At 41.8% G+C, this 16,137-nt stretch overlaps 1 protein-coding gene across 3 annotated transcripts in view; it reads right to left on the reverse strand.

Annotated features, from left to right (window-relative positions):
- Positions 1-16,137, reverse strand: part of Smarcal1 (SNF2 related chromatin remodeling annealing helicase 1) — a 68,063-nt gene that overhangs the window by 23,549 nt on the left and 28,377 nt on the right. For all 3 annotated transcript variants that reach the window (XM_070017594.1, XM_070017578.1, XM_070017586.1), the window contains 2 exons: positions 15,740-15,805; positions 3,195-3,335 (listed from right to left, as the gene is read on the reverse strand). In XM_070017594.1, the coding sequence (XP_069873695.1) occupies positions 3,195-3,335; positions 15,740-15,805 (207 nt within the window). The remainder of the gene's footprint in view (positions 1-3,194; positions 3,336-15,739; positions 15,806-16,137) is intronic.

Below are 16,137 nucleotides of genomic sequence, written 5' to 3' on the forward strand. Positions count from 1 at the left end.
AAACAAATCAAATACATAAAAATCCTGTCCATGACAAACAAGCTTACAGGAAACAGGACTCATTTCCACAGTTGAAAACCAGGAAGCCTAGTTTATACTCTCTCCCTCTGCTCTTCTTCCTCCTCTTTTTCTTCCCTTCCCCTCCCCCTCTTCCCCTTTTCTTTCCCCTTCTCTCTCTTTTTGTGCCAGTTCTGGGGCTTTTACTCAGATCCTCGCACTCTCGCTTGGCTTTTTCTGAACTTGTGCCACACCTCCACTTCCATTTTTTTGGCAGTTAATTGGGGATAAAGAGTCTCATCGACTTTCCTACCCAGGATGGTTTCAAACTATAATCCTCAGATCTCAGCCTCCGCTAAGTGGCCCCTAACTTGAGCCACCAGTGCCTGCTTTGCATCTTCAACTGCTTATGTCTCTCCTGCTTCACATTTCTTTGGACTATGAGCAGCCTGAAGGGAGGGTCTGGGCTTGCTTACTTTAAAGGACCCAAGGGCTCAGCATCGTAGTGGGAGCAGGCAATGTGTCCTATAGAGTTTTGCTCAATTGAGAACCAAAAGAGACAAAGATGAAGATATACAATGACTCAGAGCTGTGTTTTGGTTTTTTTTTTTTACAAAAAAATTATGTTAAGTAAAATAAGTCAGGCCCAGAGACATGTGGAAGTCATATCTAAATTATAAACATATGAAAACATATACAGGGTCATATGTATGTATATATACACAAACATATTACTACAGTAGGGCATATACAGGGGAGGATTCCAATGGTCTCTTTTGAATAACTAAGTTACAGTTTAACAGAATGAATACCAGAAAGCTGAAACATGTTTTGTTTCAGTTGGGAGGAAAGGAGGAACAAATGGAGAGAGGAAGAGTGGGAGAATACAGCCATAACATTCAATGTACATATGTGAAAGTGGTAACCTGGGTAGGTGGGTGGGGTTGGGAGAATTGGGGGAGAATGACAGAAGTGGTGACATTGAGCAAGATGCATTGTACTCACAAACTGACATGTTGAATCAAAATCCCTTTGTAGGAGTACTTAAAGAAAACTAAAAAAAAATTTTAAAGGCAGAAATCAATGGAAAGTTCTCAGTAGATTCCTTTAGATAGCCACTGGGCAGCAAATGAGCTCAGCATGGGCACTCTTTTCAGCAGCTTCTCTTAATGCATGAAGCTGGAAATTTTAAAAAAAAAAAAAGCATGCTGGGCACAAGAAGGTATCAGAATTAATTTGACATCACATTCTAAGATTAATACTGTTTCTTCTTAATCTTGTAGGTTAAAGCCAAATAATACCAATGATTTTAAACTGGACTTTAGAACAATCACAATCCAACAAACTTTCATTGAAAACTTACTGACCCCAGACCCTGGGCTGAGGAAAAGGATGTGAAAAGGAAAAAGCACTAATGGTGTTTGGAATGGAGGTGAGGGAGTGAAGAGAAGGGGGGAATGGAAGAATTCAAGGATGATAGACTGAGTTTCTAGTATGAGCCTGATACAGACAACAAAGGAAGGGATGACCTAGGGAGTATTGAAAATGACTCAGCCTTCAGGCCTGTTTATCTCTAGCTATAGAGATAAACTAGCTTAGGAAGAAATCCTGATCCAAACATTATTTGTAAACAAAGTCACAAGTACAAAGCATACCTGAAACCTACACAAAATCAACTCGGTCTAGATCCAACCACAGAGAAAATGAGTCACAGACTGTGTTAAAGAAGCATGTGGTGAGAACTGAGCACACTGGCACACATCTGTTAATTTCAACACTCTGGAGGTAGAGGCAGGAGGATCAAACGTTCAGAGGCCAATCTGGGCTACATAGTTGGTCACACACTAGCCTGAACCATACAGCAAGATGCTGTCTCAACCGCTCCTCCCCCAGAAGAGAGGTGCATGGCCACATATTCACTCCTCATAGAAAAAGAAATATAGGCTTTTTTTTTTTTTTTTTTGTCAGTTGTGGGGCATGAACTCTAGGACTAGGTGCTGTACCTCAGCTCTTCAGCTCTTTAACGCTCTACCATTTGAGTCCCCACACCACTTCCAGCTTTTTCTGCTTATATGCTGAGGAATCAAACCCAAGGCCTCATCCATGTGAGGCAAGCACTCTACCACTGACTGAGCTACCTTCCCAGCCCCAATTTTTTAATGCATTTAGTAATTGAGAAATTTCTTGCATCAACAATCAACTACAAAAGTTTGGAATTAACTTTGGAAATCATTGTAATTTGTGTTATATATACTATAATTATAAACAGGACTCTTGCAATACTTTTACCAATTAAATGTATAAAGGATTTTTCTTTTTTTGGTCAGTTGTGGGGTTTGAACTCTGGGCCTGGGTGCTGTCCCTCAGCTCTTCAGCTCTGTACCACTTGAGCCACAGAGCCACTTCCGGTTTTCTAAAGGTTAATTGGAGGTAAGAGTCTCACGGACTTTCCTGCCTGTGCTGGCTTTAAACAGGGATCCTTAGATCTAAGCCTCCTGAGTAGCTAGCATTACAGGCATGAGCCACCAGCACCCAGCTAGGATTTTTCTTTTAAAACAAGTATTTTAAGCCAGGCATTGATGGCTCAGAGGTTTCAGACCTTCCAGCCAGGGATGACACACTTAAGTCACCATTAGGAGTAAAGGCTCTGCAGAAAAACCTCCCATGGAAGCTCTGGATCATGCTCCTACTCTGCTTGCTCCAGGGATCTTTTGCCTTTTTTGTAGAGAGGATTTTTCCCCCAGTTTTATTTCAGATTCCTCCCAAGCAACTCTTGCCTCTTCATGTATTTTCCTGACTCTGCCTAGGACCTCCCTTTCGCCACCATAGTACCTTCAAGGGGCCAGCATCTGGTGTGAACTTTCCTTCTACAGCCCCAGCAACCCTGCCTGCTGGAGGAACTATAAGTGTCGCTCAGGGTTATGACTATCAGAGCTGGGCACAACTCTGCACTATCTGCTGGTCCCTTTTGTAGACAATGCTAATCTAGAATCACCATAGACATTAAAATTAGGAGGCATCTGAATATATCTTGCCTTTGAAAATATGCCAAAGTCAGGGTTAGGAGCAAACTGGAACTTAGTCTAGTTTTCCAGCCCTTGATCCTCAGCTCATATCACAGCCAAAGAGAAGGAGCAACAAGATCACATGTCAAAATCAGGGTGAACAATCAAGGCAAGGGAGGAAAGAGAGAATACCCGTTTGGCATCACAGTAGCGAAGTCCAAAGGCATGAAACTGAGGGAAGAATGTCGGCTTGACAGCGATGATCTGCGTGTAGAGCTCTGAGGGCCGGGACATGGCTGGCGTGCCTGATAGTAAGATCACTCTCTTGGCAACCTGGAAGACAAATGACAAGAGGTGTTTGGGACACAGAGAATATGCAAAATGCCCCAGTGAGCAGGAGTTGTGCCCTTTGTAATAGAAGGATTCCTTGGAATCCATGGCCTTCCACTTTCTGGGAGCTCTCACCTCTCATGGTCCTTAAGTTCAAATACCTTAGATCTCAGGGTAGGTCTAGATTCCGAAGTGGCTGATAACCTGAGATTTCTAGGCCAGGGTATCATAACCATATGTGTTTTGAGAACTTAGTGCCACTGCCATGTCTGCAGTCAGGTGGGCTCTCAGCTCTAAAGTGCCTCTTAGCTGTTCTCACAGCACTGACTACAATATTCTGGACTCTCTTTCCCCTGCCAACCTCACTCGACTGTAAGCTCCTTGAGATGAAGAACTGAGCTGTTATGCCCTTTATTTTCTGTAGAACTCTGTGCCCCACACAAAAGCAAGTCACCAATAAATGTTCACTAGATGCTGAGAAATAATTTGAAGGAAGCTGGTTAATGTTGTAGAAAACATGGAGTGAACTCAAAGACTCCATCAGTGGAATAGGAAGTGGGAAAAGAGAGCCATAGAGCTGAACTTCCTACAGAACGCATCCAAAAGGATTTACTGTCAGACACTGCTAGGCCCAGGAGAAAGAGAGAGGGATTGCCTAGCTATAAACCTTTATTGACTTTGGGGGCTTTATTTTGTTTTGTTTTTAATAAAACAAAATTTAATTCTAGCTTTAATTCTAGCTACTTAGAAAGAACATCTGGAGTATGACAGTTCAAGGTTAGCCCAGGAAAAATATTCATGAGATTACTTCTCCCCTACCCCATTCCCATCTCAAGCTGAGCACCATTGTGCAAGCCAATGGTCTGTCAGCTATTCAGGAGGCCAAGGCTGGCGTGTGTAGAAACATGAGACCCTACCTGAAAAATAACTAAAGCAAAAAGGACTTTGGGTACAGCTCTAGCGGTAAAGCCCCTGCCTAACAAGCATGAGGCCTGGAATTCAAACTCTACCACTATTCATAAAAAAGAAAAATGCCTTTACAAACAACATTCTGGTTCAAGCCTGCAGACCCTTGCTTCAAGTTAATTTTGGGGTCTTTGCATGGTAAGACCTGCTCCACTGACTCTAAACTCAGCCTAGGTCTCCAGCAGCCCACTCAGCAGTGCTCAGGACCAAAATAAATAGTTGGTCAACCCCAATGACAAATTCTAGAGCCTTCACCACCCTGACACCAACCAAGAGAAGAGCAGACTCATCTCCCACCTCTCAGTATAAGGGGAAAGTGGGCGAGACTAAGGAAAGACACTTCTTAACATATTAGAACATAAAGTCTCCACAATTGCCGGAGGTAAAATTCACTTCAGCTCTGAGCAGAGCTCAGTTGTCTAGAAACAGCTTGTTAACCACTGTAACCTTGAGTTAATGACAGTAATATAAGGTAGTGGCATGAAGTCAATCTCCTAGGGGAGGAAATTAGATTTTCAAATGAATACACTGCCTCATAAAATAAATAAATAAGATGTAACAGTGGGAAGAAAGATGATTCCTCATAAATATACAATATATACAATTCTAGAGTGCACTTTCGCCCTCTTGGCCACTGCCAATACCTAATTCCATTATGATGGTAGAACTATGAATTTCTCCAGCTATAATTTTCCACAGTTCAATTACTTGGGCCTTCTAATTTCCTGCATGGGTTTGTGCAGACTCATTAAAATAACAATGGGCTTCTTGAATGATGTCTGTAGCATCTCTCTGCATGGTTTAAGCCCATTTCAATGAAGGGGCAAAATGAAAAGTTCCATTAAGGAGAGAACAACCTGTCCATCCTCTCAAACCTGCTCCCCATGTCACCAAGTTTGCCTGAGGCAGAGCCTGGGCCAAAGTGACTCCTGAACCAGGTGATGGAAATTAACTCCAACCTCTGTAGGATATGTATAAGATGCAGTTAGTACTGAGTCAGTTCCCCCACATGCTTCCTAGACAGGAGCAGTGGGAATAGTGCAAATGGATATGTATAGGTATGGAAAAGCACAAGTAACATTATGGAAAAGGAAAAAGGCTGGCTGTAAAAAGAAACCAGAATAAAATCTCATCTGCTGTGAATGATTTAGCCCACTTCCTGCTCAGTCCCAATATGTATGTAGTGTCATCACTGCCATCCATAAGGCCTTTAATCTGTGCTCAGCTGCAAATGATTTATATGTCTCTACCTCTGAGAAGTTCTAATCTAGGGAAATATAAACACACAAAGCTATATATAAGTCAACACCAAACCAAACACTTTTAATTACCTCTCCTAGGGAAAGAAAGAAAAGAGGGATCCAAGAAAGCTACAATGGAACAATGTAGAAAAGAATTTGTTTGATGTTGGAAGGATGATGTAGTTATGAACAGACACTACTCGGGACAGATGACCTTCCAAGACAGGCTTACTTTACTAATGGTTTTAAAGTGGAAACAAAATCTGTACAACAGGTTGATAATAGAGTAAGTTGCTAGATTTACTGAAATGAATCTTAGTGTTATTTATTCAAAGTTCATATAAGAAGCAGTCCAGAAATTGTTAGCATCAGAGCCAGTAATTTGGTTTATTGAATATCTTTATTGGCTATAACATATTTCACCAACATGCCAGGTCAGAAATAAAATCATGCTCCCCAGAGCTAGGTGCCTAGAACTACTGCTATGGTTTAAGTGAAACTTATGCAATGTACACAATGTAGGAACAGGATATGCTGAAGGTAGCTAACGAACACAAAGCCACATCCACACCACCCAAATGTCTTATGCTGAAGGTAGCTAACGAACACAAAGCCACATCCACACCACCCAAATGTCTTAACACTCAAGAATCCCGACATGATGGACATTGGAGCTAGTTAAGTTTTAACTAGTTCTTAAGTCACTGCAGAATTTTCAAAAATAAGGACAGTGGCAAGCATACTTTGGGGACAAGCAACCAACAAGCACTTAGATCTCAAACAAATGCAGCATGTTAAGTGCAGTACTCAGAAGGCTAAGGCAGGAGCAGTAAGAGTTTGTGGCTAGCTTGGGCTACATAGTGAGACTATGTATCAAAAAAAAAAAAAAAAGCAATATCTCAGGCTACATTTCAGGAAGAACAAGAAGAAGAAGAACAACAACAAACCCCCCCCAAAACCCAGAAGAATCAATACCTCTCAGTAAAAGGAAGACTGGAGAATGGAAAGAAAGCTCAATATGTAGGAAGGAAAAATCCAGTAATAGAGAAGACTGAGGTTCTATTCTTTTCTTAAACAAAATTGTTATTGTGGGCTGGGAAGGTATCTCAGTGGTAGAGTGCTTGCCTTGCATGCATGAGGCCCTGGGTTCAATTTCTCAGCACCATATAAACAGAAAAAGCTGGAAGTAGTGCTGTGGCTCAAATCATAGGGCACCAGCCTTGAGCTAAAGAGCTCAGGGACAGCACCCAGACCCAGAGTTCAAGCCCCACAACCAACCAAAAAAAAAATTGTTATCATAAAGGCGATGTACAGTTACATAAGTCAGATAAAGAGTACTTTTTTTCTTTTTTGTCAGTCATGGGGCTTGAACCCTGGGCCTGGGCGCTGTCCCTGAACTCTTCAGCTCCAGGCTAGAGCTCTACCACTTGAGCCACAGCACTACTTCCTCTTTCCTGGTGGTTAATTGGAGGTAAGAGTCTCATTGATTTTCCTGCCGGGGTTGACTTTGAACTGCAATCCTCAGATCTCAGCCTCCTGAGTAGCTAGGATTATAAGCATGAGCCACTGGGGCCTGGTTTGAGTACATTTACTTTTGAACAATGTCACCCCTTCCCTTGCTCTCTTTCAGTTTTTCCCCTCTCAGTACCACACACAAGTTGTATAGTTCACTTCAATGTAGTATCTAGAGAATATCACTGCTACATTTGTTCACCCTTTGCCTCATCAATTCTGTGCTCCTGTTATCCTTCCAAAGACAGACAAATAAGCAAATCAAAGGAAAACAAAAACAGCAGCAAAGAAAAAAAAACTCTTGTTTACATTTTCTGGAGTTCATTATTTTATATGATCAGATGCACATAGCTATTGCACTTTTGTGATCTTCTCCTAAGAATATCCTCCTTTGGTCTATCTCTGTGTGAATGACTAGAGATCTCTGTAATTTATCATGTCCCCATCAAAATCCCAACAACATTCTTCAATGAAATAGAGAAAGCAATCCAAAAATTCATATGGAATGACAGACTCCAAGAATACTTATCAGGAAGAACACTGTTGAAGGAATATCAATACCAAACTTCAAACTCTGTAACAAAGCCGTAGTAATAAAAACAGTTTGGGGGGGGGGGGCTGCTGGGAAGGTGGCTCAGTGGTAGAATGCTTGCCTTACATGCCCTGGGTTTGATTCCTCAGCACCACATAAGGAGAAAAAGCTGGAAGTGGTGCTGTGGCTCAAGTGGTAGAGTGCTAGCTTTGAGCTGAAGAGCTGAGGGACAGCACCTAGGCCCAGAGTTCAGGTCCCATGACCAACAGAAAAATTAATAATAAATAAATAAATAAATAAATAAATAAATAAATAAATAAATAAATAAATAAATACAGCTTGGTACTGGCACAAGAATATGCCTAAAAACCAATGGAACAGAATAAAAGACCCATAAATGAATCCAGACTGATAACCATCTAATATTTGATAAGGAAGCCAAAAACACAGATTGAAAGAAAAACAGCCTCTTCAACAAAATGGTGCTGGCAAAATTGGCTATCCACATGCAGAAAATTGAAGCTAGATCCTTATATATCACCCTGTACCAGAATTCATTCAAAATGGATCAAAGACTAAAATGTAAGGCCAGATACCATAAAAAAAAAAAAATACAGGAAGGGGTAGGGGAAACACTAGGGCTCCTAGGCATGGGTCAAAACTTCCTAAGTAAAGATCCAGAATCACAACAAATTAAAGGAAGATTGAATAAATGGGACAATGTCAAACTGAAGTGTTTCTGCATGGCAAAGGACACAGCTAGCAAGATAAACAGAAAGCCCACAGAATATGAGGAGGTTTTTTACCAGCTATGCATCAGAGACTTCATATCTAAAATATACTTAGAACTCAAAAAAATTAAACCCTCAAAAATAAACCCTTCAAGAAACAACAACCCAATTAATAAATGAGCTAAAGTCTTAAAGAGAGACTTCTCAGAAGAAGTAAGAATGGCCAATAGACACATGTTTAACATCTCTGGACATAAAAAGAAATGCAAATCAAAACAACACTGAGATTTCATCTCACCCCAATTAGAATGGCCATTATCAAGAAAACTAACAAAAAACATTGCTGGTGGGGATGTGGCCAAAAGGAAATTCTATTACCCTGCTGGTAGGAATGTAAACTTGCTCAACCACACTGGAAAACAATATGGAGGTTTCTCAAAAGACCAAACATAGAGCTTCTCTATAACCCAGCAAACCAACTTCTGGGCATTTATCCAATAGAACACAAACAAGGCTGCACTAAAGCTTCCAGCACAACCATGTTCACTGCAGCACTGTTTTACCATAGCCAAGATATGAAATAAACTGAGACACCCCTGAATGGACAAATGGATCAAGAAAATGTGATATATATACACAATGGAATTCTACTCACTCATCAGAAGGAATGATATTGTACCATTTGCAAGGAAATAGAAAAGACTTGGACAAAATCCTATTAAGTAAGCCAGACCCAAAGAAACACAGGTTACGCGATTGCCATTTGTGGTAACTAGAATATGCCTATAAATCTACAAGTAAACACACTGGATGGTTACATTAAAAAAAAAGAAGTTCTACTCTTCACAAGGCATCTGAGGGGTTACTCCCCCATAACAAAAGCCCAACCCAAGATGGCCACTGCAGACCAGGAGCTGTTCCCAGGACCAGCCAAAGGCCACCTATCTCTCAGTGATACTTAGCAAATGTTCTGGTTTCTTCTAGCTAACTACCTAAAGGGTAAAAGCCTGAAGAGTAGTGACCTCACTAAGGTCATTTGCATGGTCACAGAGCACTTTCAAACTAAGCCAGTACCACCTCTCTAAAATTATGATGCCACATATTCCTTGGGTAAGAGACAGGATGAAAACTGATTACCAGCATCTTGATTCAAAATACCAAGATGTTATAATTCAGCAAGTGGTAATTTGTAACTAATTAAAGTCATATTATTCAGAGCTGTAAGGAATGCAAATCATTTGTGTAGCGGTATTATTAAGATAGCCTAAAAATTAAACACTAAGGTAGGTGGTTTTACTCTGTAAAATACACTATTTTCCTTTAGGAATTAGACTTCAAGTCTCTGAGGCTCATGCCTGAACTACTCAGGAAGCTTGAGATCTATGGATCACAGTCTGAATACAGTCCAAGCAGGTAAGTCTATGAAGACTTTTACCTTCAAATAACTAGGAAAAAGCTATAAGTGGACCTGTGTCTTAAGTGTCAAAATATCAGCCTTGAGCAAAAAAAGCTAAGGGCCAGATCCCAGGCCTCAAATTCAAGCCTCAATAATGGCAACCAGAGAGAGAGAAAGAGAGAGAGGGAGAGAGAGAGGGAGAAGAAGAGGGAGAAAGACAGAGAGAGAGAGAGAGAACACAAGAGAAAGAATTTAGCTTCAATAATTTCCTTCTAAGTCTAGCTCTGTAATGAATTTGAATTTCAGGGAACAGATAAGAATAGACTGGACTTGGGAACTCCTGTAGCCTCACATGAGGGGGAAAAAAAATAGGACCTCAAGAGACAGAAACTCAGAAGACTGTGGTTCAACACTAGCCTGGACAAAAGTTTAAGAGATCCCATCTCCACCAATAAAAATCTGGGTATGGTGGTATGTACTTGTCATCCCAGCTACGAAGAAATAGGAGGATTGCTGTTCAGGCCAACCTGGGCAGAGGGGGTCGCAGGGGTGGGGGTATGGGCTTGGCGGGGAAGGAAGACCCATATTCAAAAGAGAAACAAAACAAAAACTGCTGGATATATGGCTCAAGTGTAAGAATACCTGCTAGAAAGTCCTAGTCTTGGGTTCAAATCTCAGTAGCACAAAAAATGCAAATAAATCAAACAAAAAACTGAAACATACACTCTGATATTCAATGAATGACCATAATCTTCAAAGTTCATAGGAGGGTAAAGACCCTTGCATAGGAACGAAAATGGTTACACCTGGCCAGTCTGGATGTCAGAGGCCTCCAGAAGGAAACATGACAGCCAATCCAGAGATTCAGCTTGTAGTAATGTGTCCTACTAGAATAAGCAAGCAAGTATAAAGAAAGATGATTTTCACTTGCAGAATTACCTGTGATGGCAAGAAAGGGAAACAATGGGGCTGGGAAGGTGGCTCAGTGATAGAGTGCTTGCCTTGCATGCCTGAGGCCCTGGGTTCGATTCCTCAGCACCACATAAGCAAAAAGAAAAAAGCCGGAAGTGGCGCTGTGGCTCAAGTAGTAGAGTGCTAGCCTTGAGCTGAAGAGCTGAGGGACAGCACCCAGGCCCAGAGTTCAGGCCCCACGACCGGACCCAAAAAAAAAAAAAAAAAAAAAAAAGAAAGGGAAACAACCAAGTGCTGAAGGTTTAACTACAGGATATGTGTGTACAATGGAATGTTCCAGTCATTAAAAATGATGATCCTGGGCTGGGAAGGTGGCTCAGTGATAGAGTGCTTTCCTTGCATGCATGAGGCCCTGGATTCGATTCCTCAGCAACACATAAGCAAAAAAGCTGGAAGTGGCACTGTGGCTCAAGTGGTAGAGTGCTCGCCGTGAGCTGAAGAGCTGAGGGACAGTACCCAGGGCCAGAGTTCAGGCCCCATGACCAACAACAAAAAAAAAAGAATGATGATCTTAACCCTATTGTATTGCTGGTGGGAAAGTACACTAATATAACCATTTTGGAAAGCAGTCTGGAGGCACTTCAGAAAGCTAAATATAGACCTCCCCTATGACCCAGCCATACCACTCCTAGGCATCTACCCTGAGCCACAGGGACAAAGATACAAGGACACCTGCACCTCCATGTTCACTGCTGCAATATTCACAATAGCCAAGATATGGAAACAACTCAGATGCTCCACTACAGATGAATGGATCCAAAAATTGTGATACCTATATACAATGGAATATTATGCAGCCATTATAAAGAACAAAATAATGGCATTCACAGGGAAATAGCTAGAACTAGAGCAAATCATTCTGAGCAAGGTAAGACAAGATCAAAGAGACAAACAGCATCCGGTCTCCCTGATATATGGATGGTAAATCCAAAATGCAAGGAGATACGACAAAGTAAATAGGGCTAAAGAAACAAAGGAGGGTCTGGGAAGGTGGCTCAGTGGTAGAGCACTTGCCTTGCATGCATGAGGTCCTGGGTTCGATTCCTCAGCACTACATAAGCAAAAAAAAAAAAAAAGCTGGAAGTGGCGCTGTGGCTCAAGTGGTAGAGTGCTAAGCCTTGAGCTGAAGAGCTGAGGGACAGCGCCCAGGCCCAGAGTTCAGGCCCCACAACTGGACCCCCCAAAAAAAGAAAGAAAAAAGAAACAAAGGGCATCTAGTTAATTTGTCATATAATTTCTAAATGACTCCATGTTCTTGACCTCATAAATTATATATATTATGCACATCTGAGGGAAGCTAGGAGGAGGGCACAGAATCAGAGGGAAATGGGAAAAAATACAACAGAGGGGCACATCAGCTGCACTGGACATGAAAATGAACTAAGTGACTCAAGGGCAGCAATGGGAGGGAGGGAAGGAGAGAAAAAGAGGGAACAGCTAACACAAAGTAAAAGAAGAGAAATATAGATATCACCCAACGCCGAAGAAATAATTGTACTGTTAAAGCTTGTAGAATTCATAAACTTTATAGGCCAAGATAATGACAATTTGCCTTGTGAAGGTTAAAATGTGTTTGTAATTTTAACTAAGTATCACTATCCTACAATACTGTGAAATTTATGTAATCATTTAATCTCGATAAAAATTATTATGAAAAAAAAAGATGATCCTAGTTGGGCACTGGTGGCTCATGCCTTCAATCCTACCTACGCAGAAGGCTGAGATCTGAGGATCATGGTTTGGAGCCAGCCTGGGCTTTTAAAAAAGTCTGTGAGACTCTTATTTCCAATTAAGCACCACAAAAGCCAGAAATGAAGCTGTGACTCAAGTGCCAGCATTGAGTGAGAAAGCTAAAAGAGTGCCAAGGCCCTGAGCTCAAGTCCTAGGACTGATCTTCCCCACAACTGACATGTTACAAAAATAATTAAACTTAATGGTGGTTTTCAAAAGATTTAAAGTTTGTTCTTTATAGTGTACTGTCTTGCCTACATATATTTATATATAAAAATAGAACCACCCTGCTTGGTATTAGTAGCCCAGGGATAATAGTACTGTGGGGGAAGAATGATGTCTCATTTCCTGAGGGACAATGTCACTAGTCTCTTTCTTCCCCACTCCATCTATCCCTCCCTCCTTTCTCTTTTCCTCTTTCTTTCGTGGTACTGGGGTTTGAACTCAGGGCTTTGTTGTAGGCACTCTACCCTTGACCCATCCTCCAGCCTGGCAGTTTCTTTTGACCTAATGTGTTCTCTGTAATACTGCTGTCATTTATAAAATGACATTTTTCTGGATATGACCTAGTCCTGTTATATCGGTTTATATGATAAAATCCTGAAGCACATTGGCTGAAAATGTGATGTAATGATCAGACTATAGTTCTGTAATAAGCATACACTAAAGGAACAATCAAGTGGCAAGTATCTTCTTATTCTAAATTAATTTCTTAGAGGATTTAGTTCAATGGTTCTCAGTGGGAGTCAGGGAGTAGATGGGTGGGGAATGATTTTTTCCCCACAGGGGACATTTTGCATTTGACATCTGGAGACCATTTTACTGTCACTCTAGGAGTACTCTTGGCATCTAGTGGGTAAAGGCCGAGGATGCTACTGAACAACCAGTATGCAAAGGACAGCCCCACAGCAAAGAATCATGGGGCACCAAATGTCAATGGGTTTACCCATGCTTAGGCTGAGCAACTCTGATCTAGAAAACATCCAGCAAAAATCTGCTGCTGAGCATCAGAGGAAGCAACTTTATAGAAGAGAGTGAACTTTGAGATACATTCATGAACAGCAGGTCCACGTTCATGGACCCTATTTTTATGATATTAGTTTTCTGAACTCCTACAGCAAATGCTGTGTGTGTGTGTGTGTGTGTGTGTGTGTGTGTGTGTGTGTGTGTGTGTGTGTGTGTGTGTGTGTGTGTGTGTGTGTGTGTGTGTGTGTGTGTGTGTGTGTGTGTGTGTGTGTGTGTGTGTGTGTGTGTGTGTGTGTGTGTGTGTGTGTGTACACACCCTATTTTTATGATATTAGTTTTCTGAACTCCTACAGCAAATGCAGTGTGTGTGTGTGTGTGTGTGTGTTGGCAGTTTAAAGACTTGTTTTAAAAGTGTCATTTTGAAGCATACCCAAGATGTCAAAGATGTACATGATGGTTCCAAAGGTCTAGCCAGAGACACATGGCTTAGAACCCACTAAGAAACTCCAAGAGGGGCTGGGAAGATGACTCAGTGATACAGTGCTTGTCTCGAATGCATGAAGTCCTGAGTTCAATTCCTCAGCACCATATAAGCAGAAAAAGGCTGATGTAGTGCTGTGGTTCAAGTGGTAGAGCGCTAGTCTTGAGCTTAAGAGCTCAGGGACAGTACCTAGCGCCCAGTGCCCAGACCCAGAATTCAGGCCCCACAACCGACCAAAAAAAAAAAACAAAAAAACAAAAAAACAAAAAAAACGACCAAAAAAAAAGAAGCCCCAAGAGAATCCAGGCAATGACTATATTAGTTGCTAATAAGCTTTCATATCACAACTTGAATGATATAATCTATCTATTACACCCTTTCTTTTGTCTAGACAATCAGGAGTAGAGAATTAGTCTTAGTTGTGGCCATAATATTGGTACCAAGGTGTAGGAATACTTTTCTACGAAAATAACACCTCCCAAAAGATGAGTCACTACCCTAGGGCAAAACATTTCATTTATGGATATCCATAAATGACTACTGACATATAAATATTTATAGGCAATACTAACACAGAGCCAAGCTTTTTAAGTGAAAGACTAAATTTTAGGTTTGAAACATGTGACAGAACCCTGTCTTCAAAAATATATTAATTATGTTAACTGTTATTCCTTAGGGAATTACAACTTGAAATGAGTAAACATATGTATTTTGGGGGCAGATGAGAAAATAAAGTTAATTTTCAAGCTCTAAACTATGCATTATTTCTTTTTTGCTCAAGGCTAGTGTTCTATCACTTGAGCCACAGCTCAACTTCCAGCTTTTTGGTGGTTAACTGGTGATAAGTCTCATGGACTTCCCTGATGGGCTGGGTTTGAACCCTAATACCCAGATCTCAGCCTCTCAAGTAGCTAGGATTACTGGTATGAGCCACTACCACCTGGCTTTAAACTTTGCCATTATTTAGTAAACTTGTTTGTCTTAGTTTAAGTCAAACTAAAAGCTTCTTTTAAGCAATAAAAGCTGCAATATGAAAACACTCATGGAACACAAGGCCTGCCTTAATAGAGTGAGCATAGGATACGCTCTCAGTTGTCTGCTTAGTCCATACCAACCAAAATGGTTCCTCCAGTCTTCTGTGAGAGACTGCTAACTGGTTAAGGGAAAATGCTACTTTCATATTCTCCCAACCCAAATTTTAAGAGGGGAAAAAAAAGAGGAAAGGAAATTTCCCTTCTGTGAGGGGTGGGGGACTAGGATACACAAGGGTGAGCCTGTCAGACAGAACATAGAATCTAAGCTGCACGACAACATATGGAGAGAAAGACTGGACCCTATTCCTTGTAGGCACCTGCTCTGAAGCCCGCTTGCTCAGGGACAGGTAGAAGCCCCCACAGAAAGGAATGTCCATGGCTGGCCCTCCAGTTACCTCAAAGGTAAGAAAATAGGCAGGCTTATGAGGCATGTCTCAGCTTTACAGTGCCAGCCCTAGCCTGGTTCTAGGTTTGAATAACTCACCTCCTGGGTTTCCAGCACCTTAATAGCTTTGCCACAATGGGTGACTCAGTTTCTCCTGAGCTGTTTAGTGGACAAACTGTTGCAGGCCCCCTCCTGTTAGATAGGATTCTGAAGTCCAGTCTCAACCAAGCCTGTGATCCTCAACAGGTCTTCCTTTGGGCTGCTGGGTTCTTAGCAAGATGTCCAGAAGACAAACTGAACCAGGCATGCAAACCCTAAGGAAGGATGCTGGAAGCAACACTGAGCACAGCCCTCAGCTCACAGCAGTCTGCCCTGACAAGACATCTACATGCCTGGGCCAATGACAGTGGATCTCAAGCCCAGTGGGCACAGGCCCAAGTCTATTCCCAGCAGCACTCACCTTTAGGATGGGAACAGCTGCTCGACAGCGTGCGGTCTTGCTATTTTTGAGGAAGTGCGATTCATCCTGAAAGAAACAGCCATACGCATGAATGAGAAACAGTCTTGAGTTGCTGGAGAGCTCACCTTAAGCCTGACCTCAGCCAGGTCTAGGAAAGGACCCAGGGCTCAGGACTTGTACAAGTCCCTTCATCTCTCTGAGGACAGTTTTCCACTTTACAATGAGGATAGTAAGCCCTCGCCCCACCTCTCTCAGCAGCTCTCACATCTGCATGACACAAGAGTCAAGAGTGCTGACAGGCCAGATGCTAGGGGCTCAGGCCTATAGTCCTAGCTACTTAGGAGGCTGAGATCTGAGGATTGAGGTCAAAGCCAGCTGAACAGGAAAGTCTGTGATAC

Source organism: Dipodomys merriami, unplaced genomic scaffold (genome assembly GCF_024711535.1).
Source record: "Dipodomys merriami isolate MVZ:Mamm:240054 unplaced genomic scaffold, mDipMer1.0.p SCAF_1, whole genome shotgun sequence".
NCBI lineage: Eukaryota > Metazoa > Chordata > Mammalia > Rodentia > Heteromyidae > Dipodomys > Dipodomys merriami.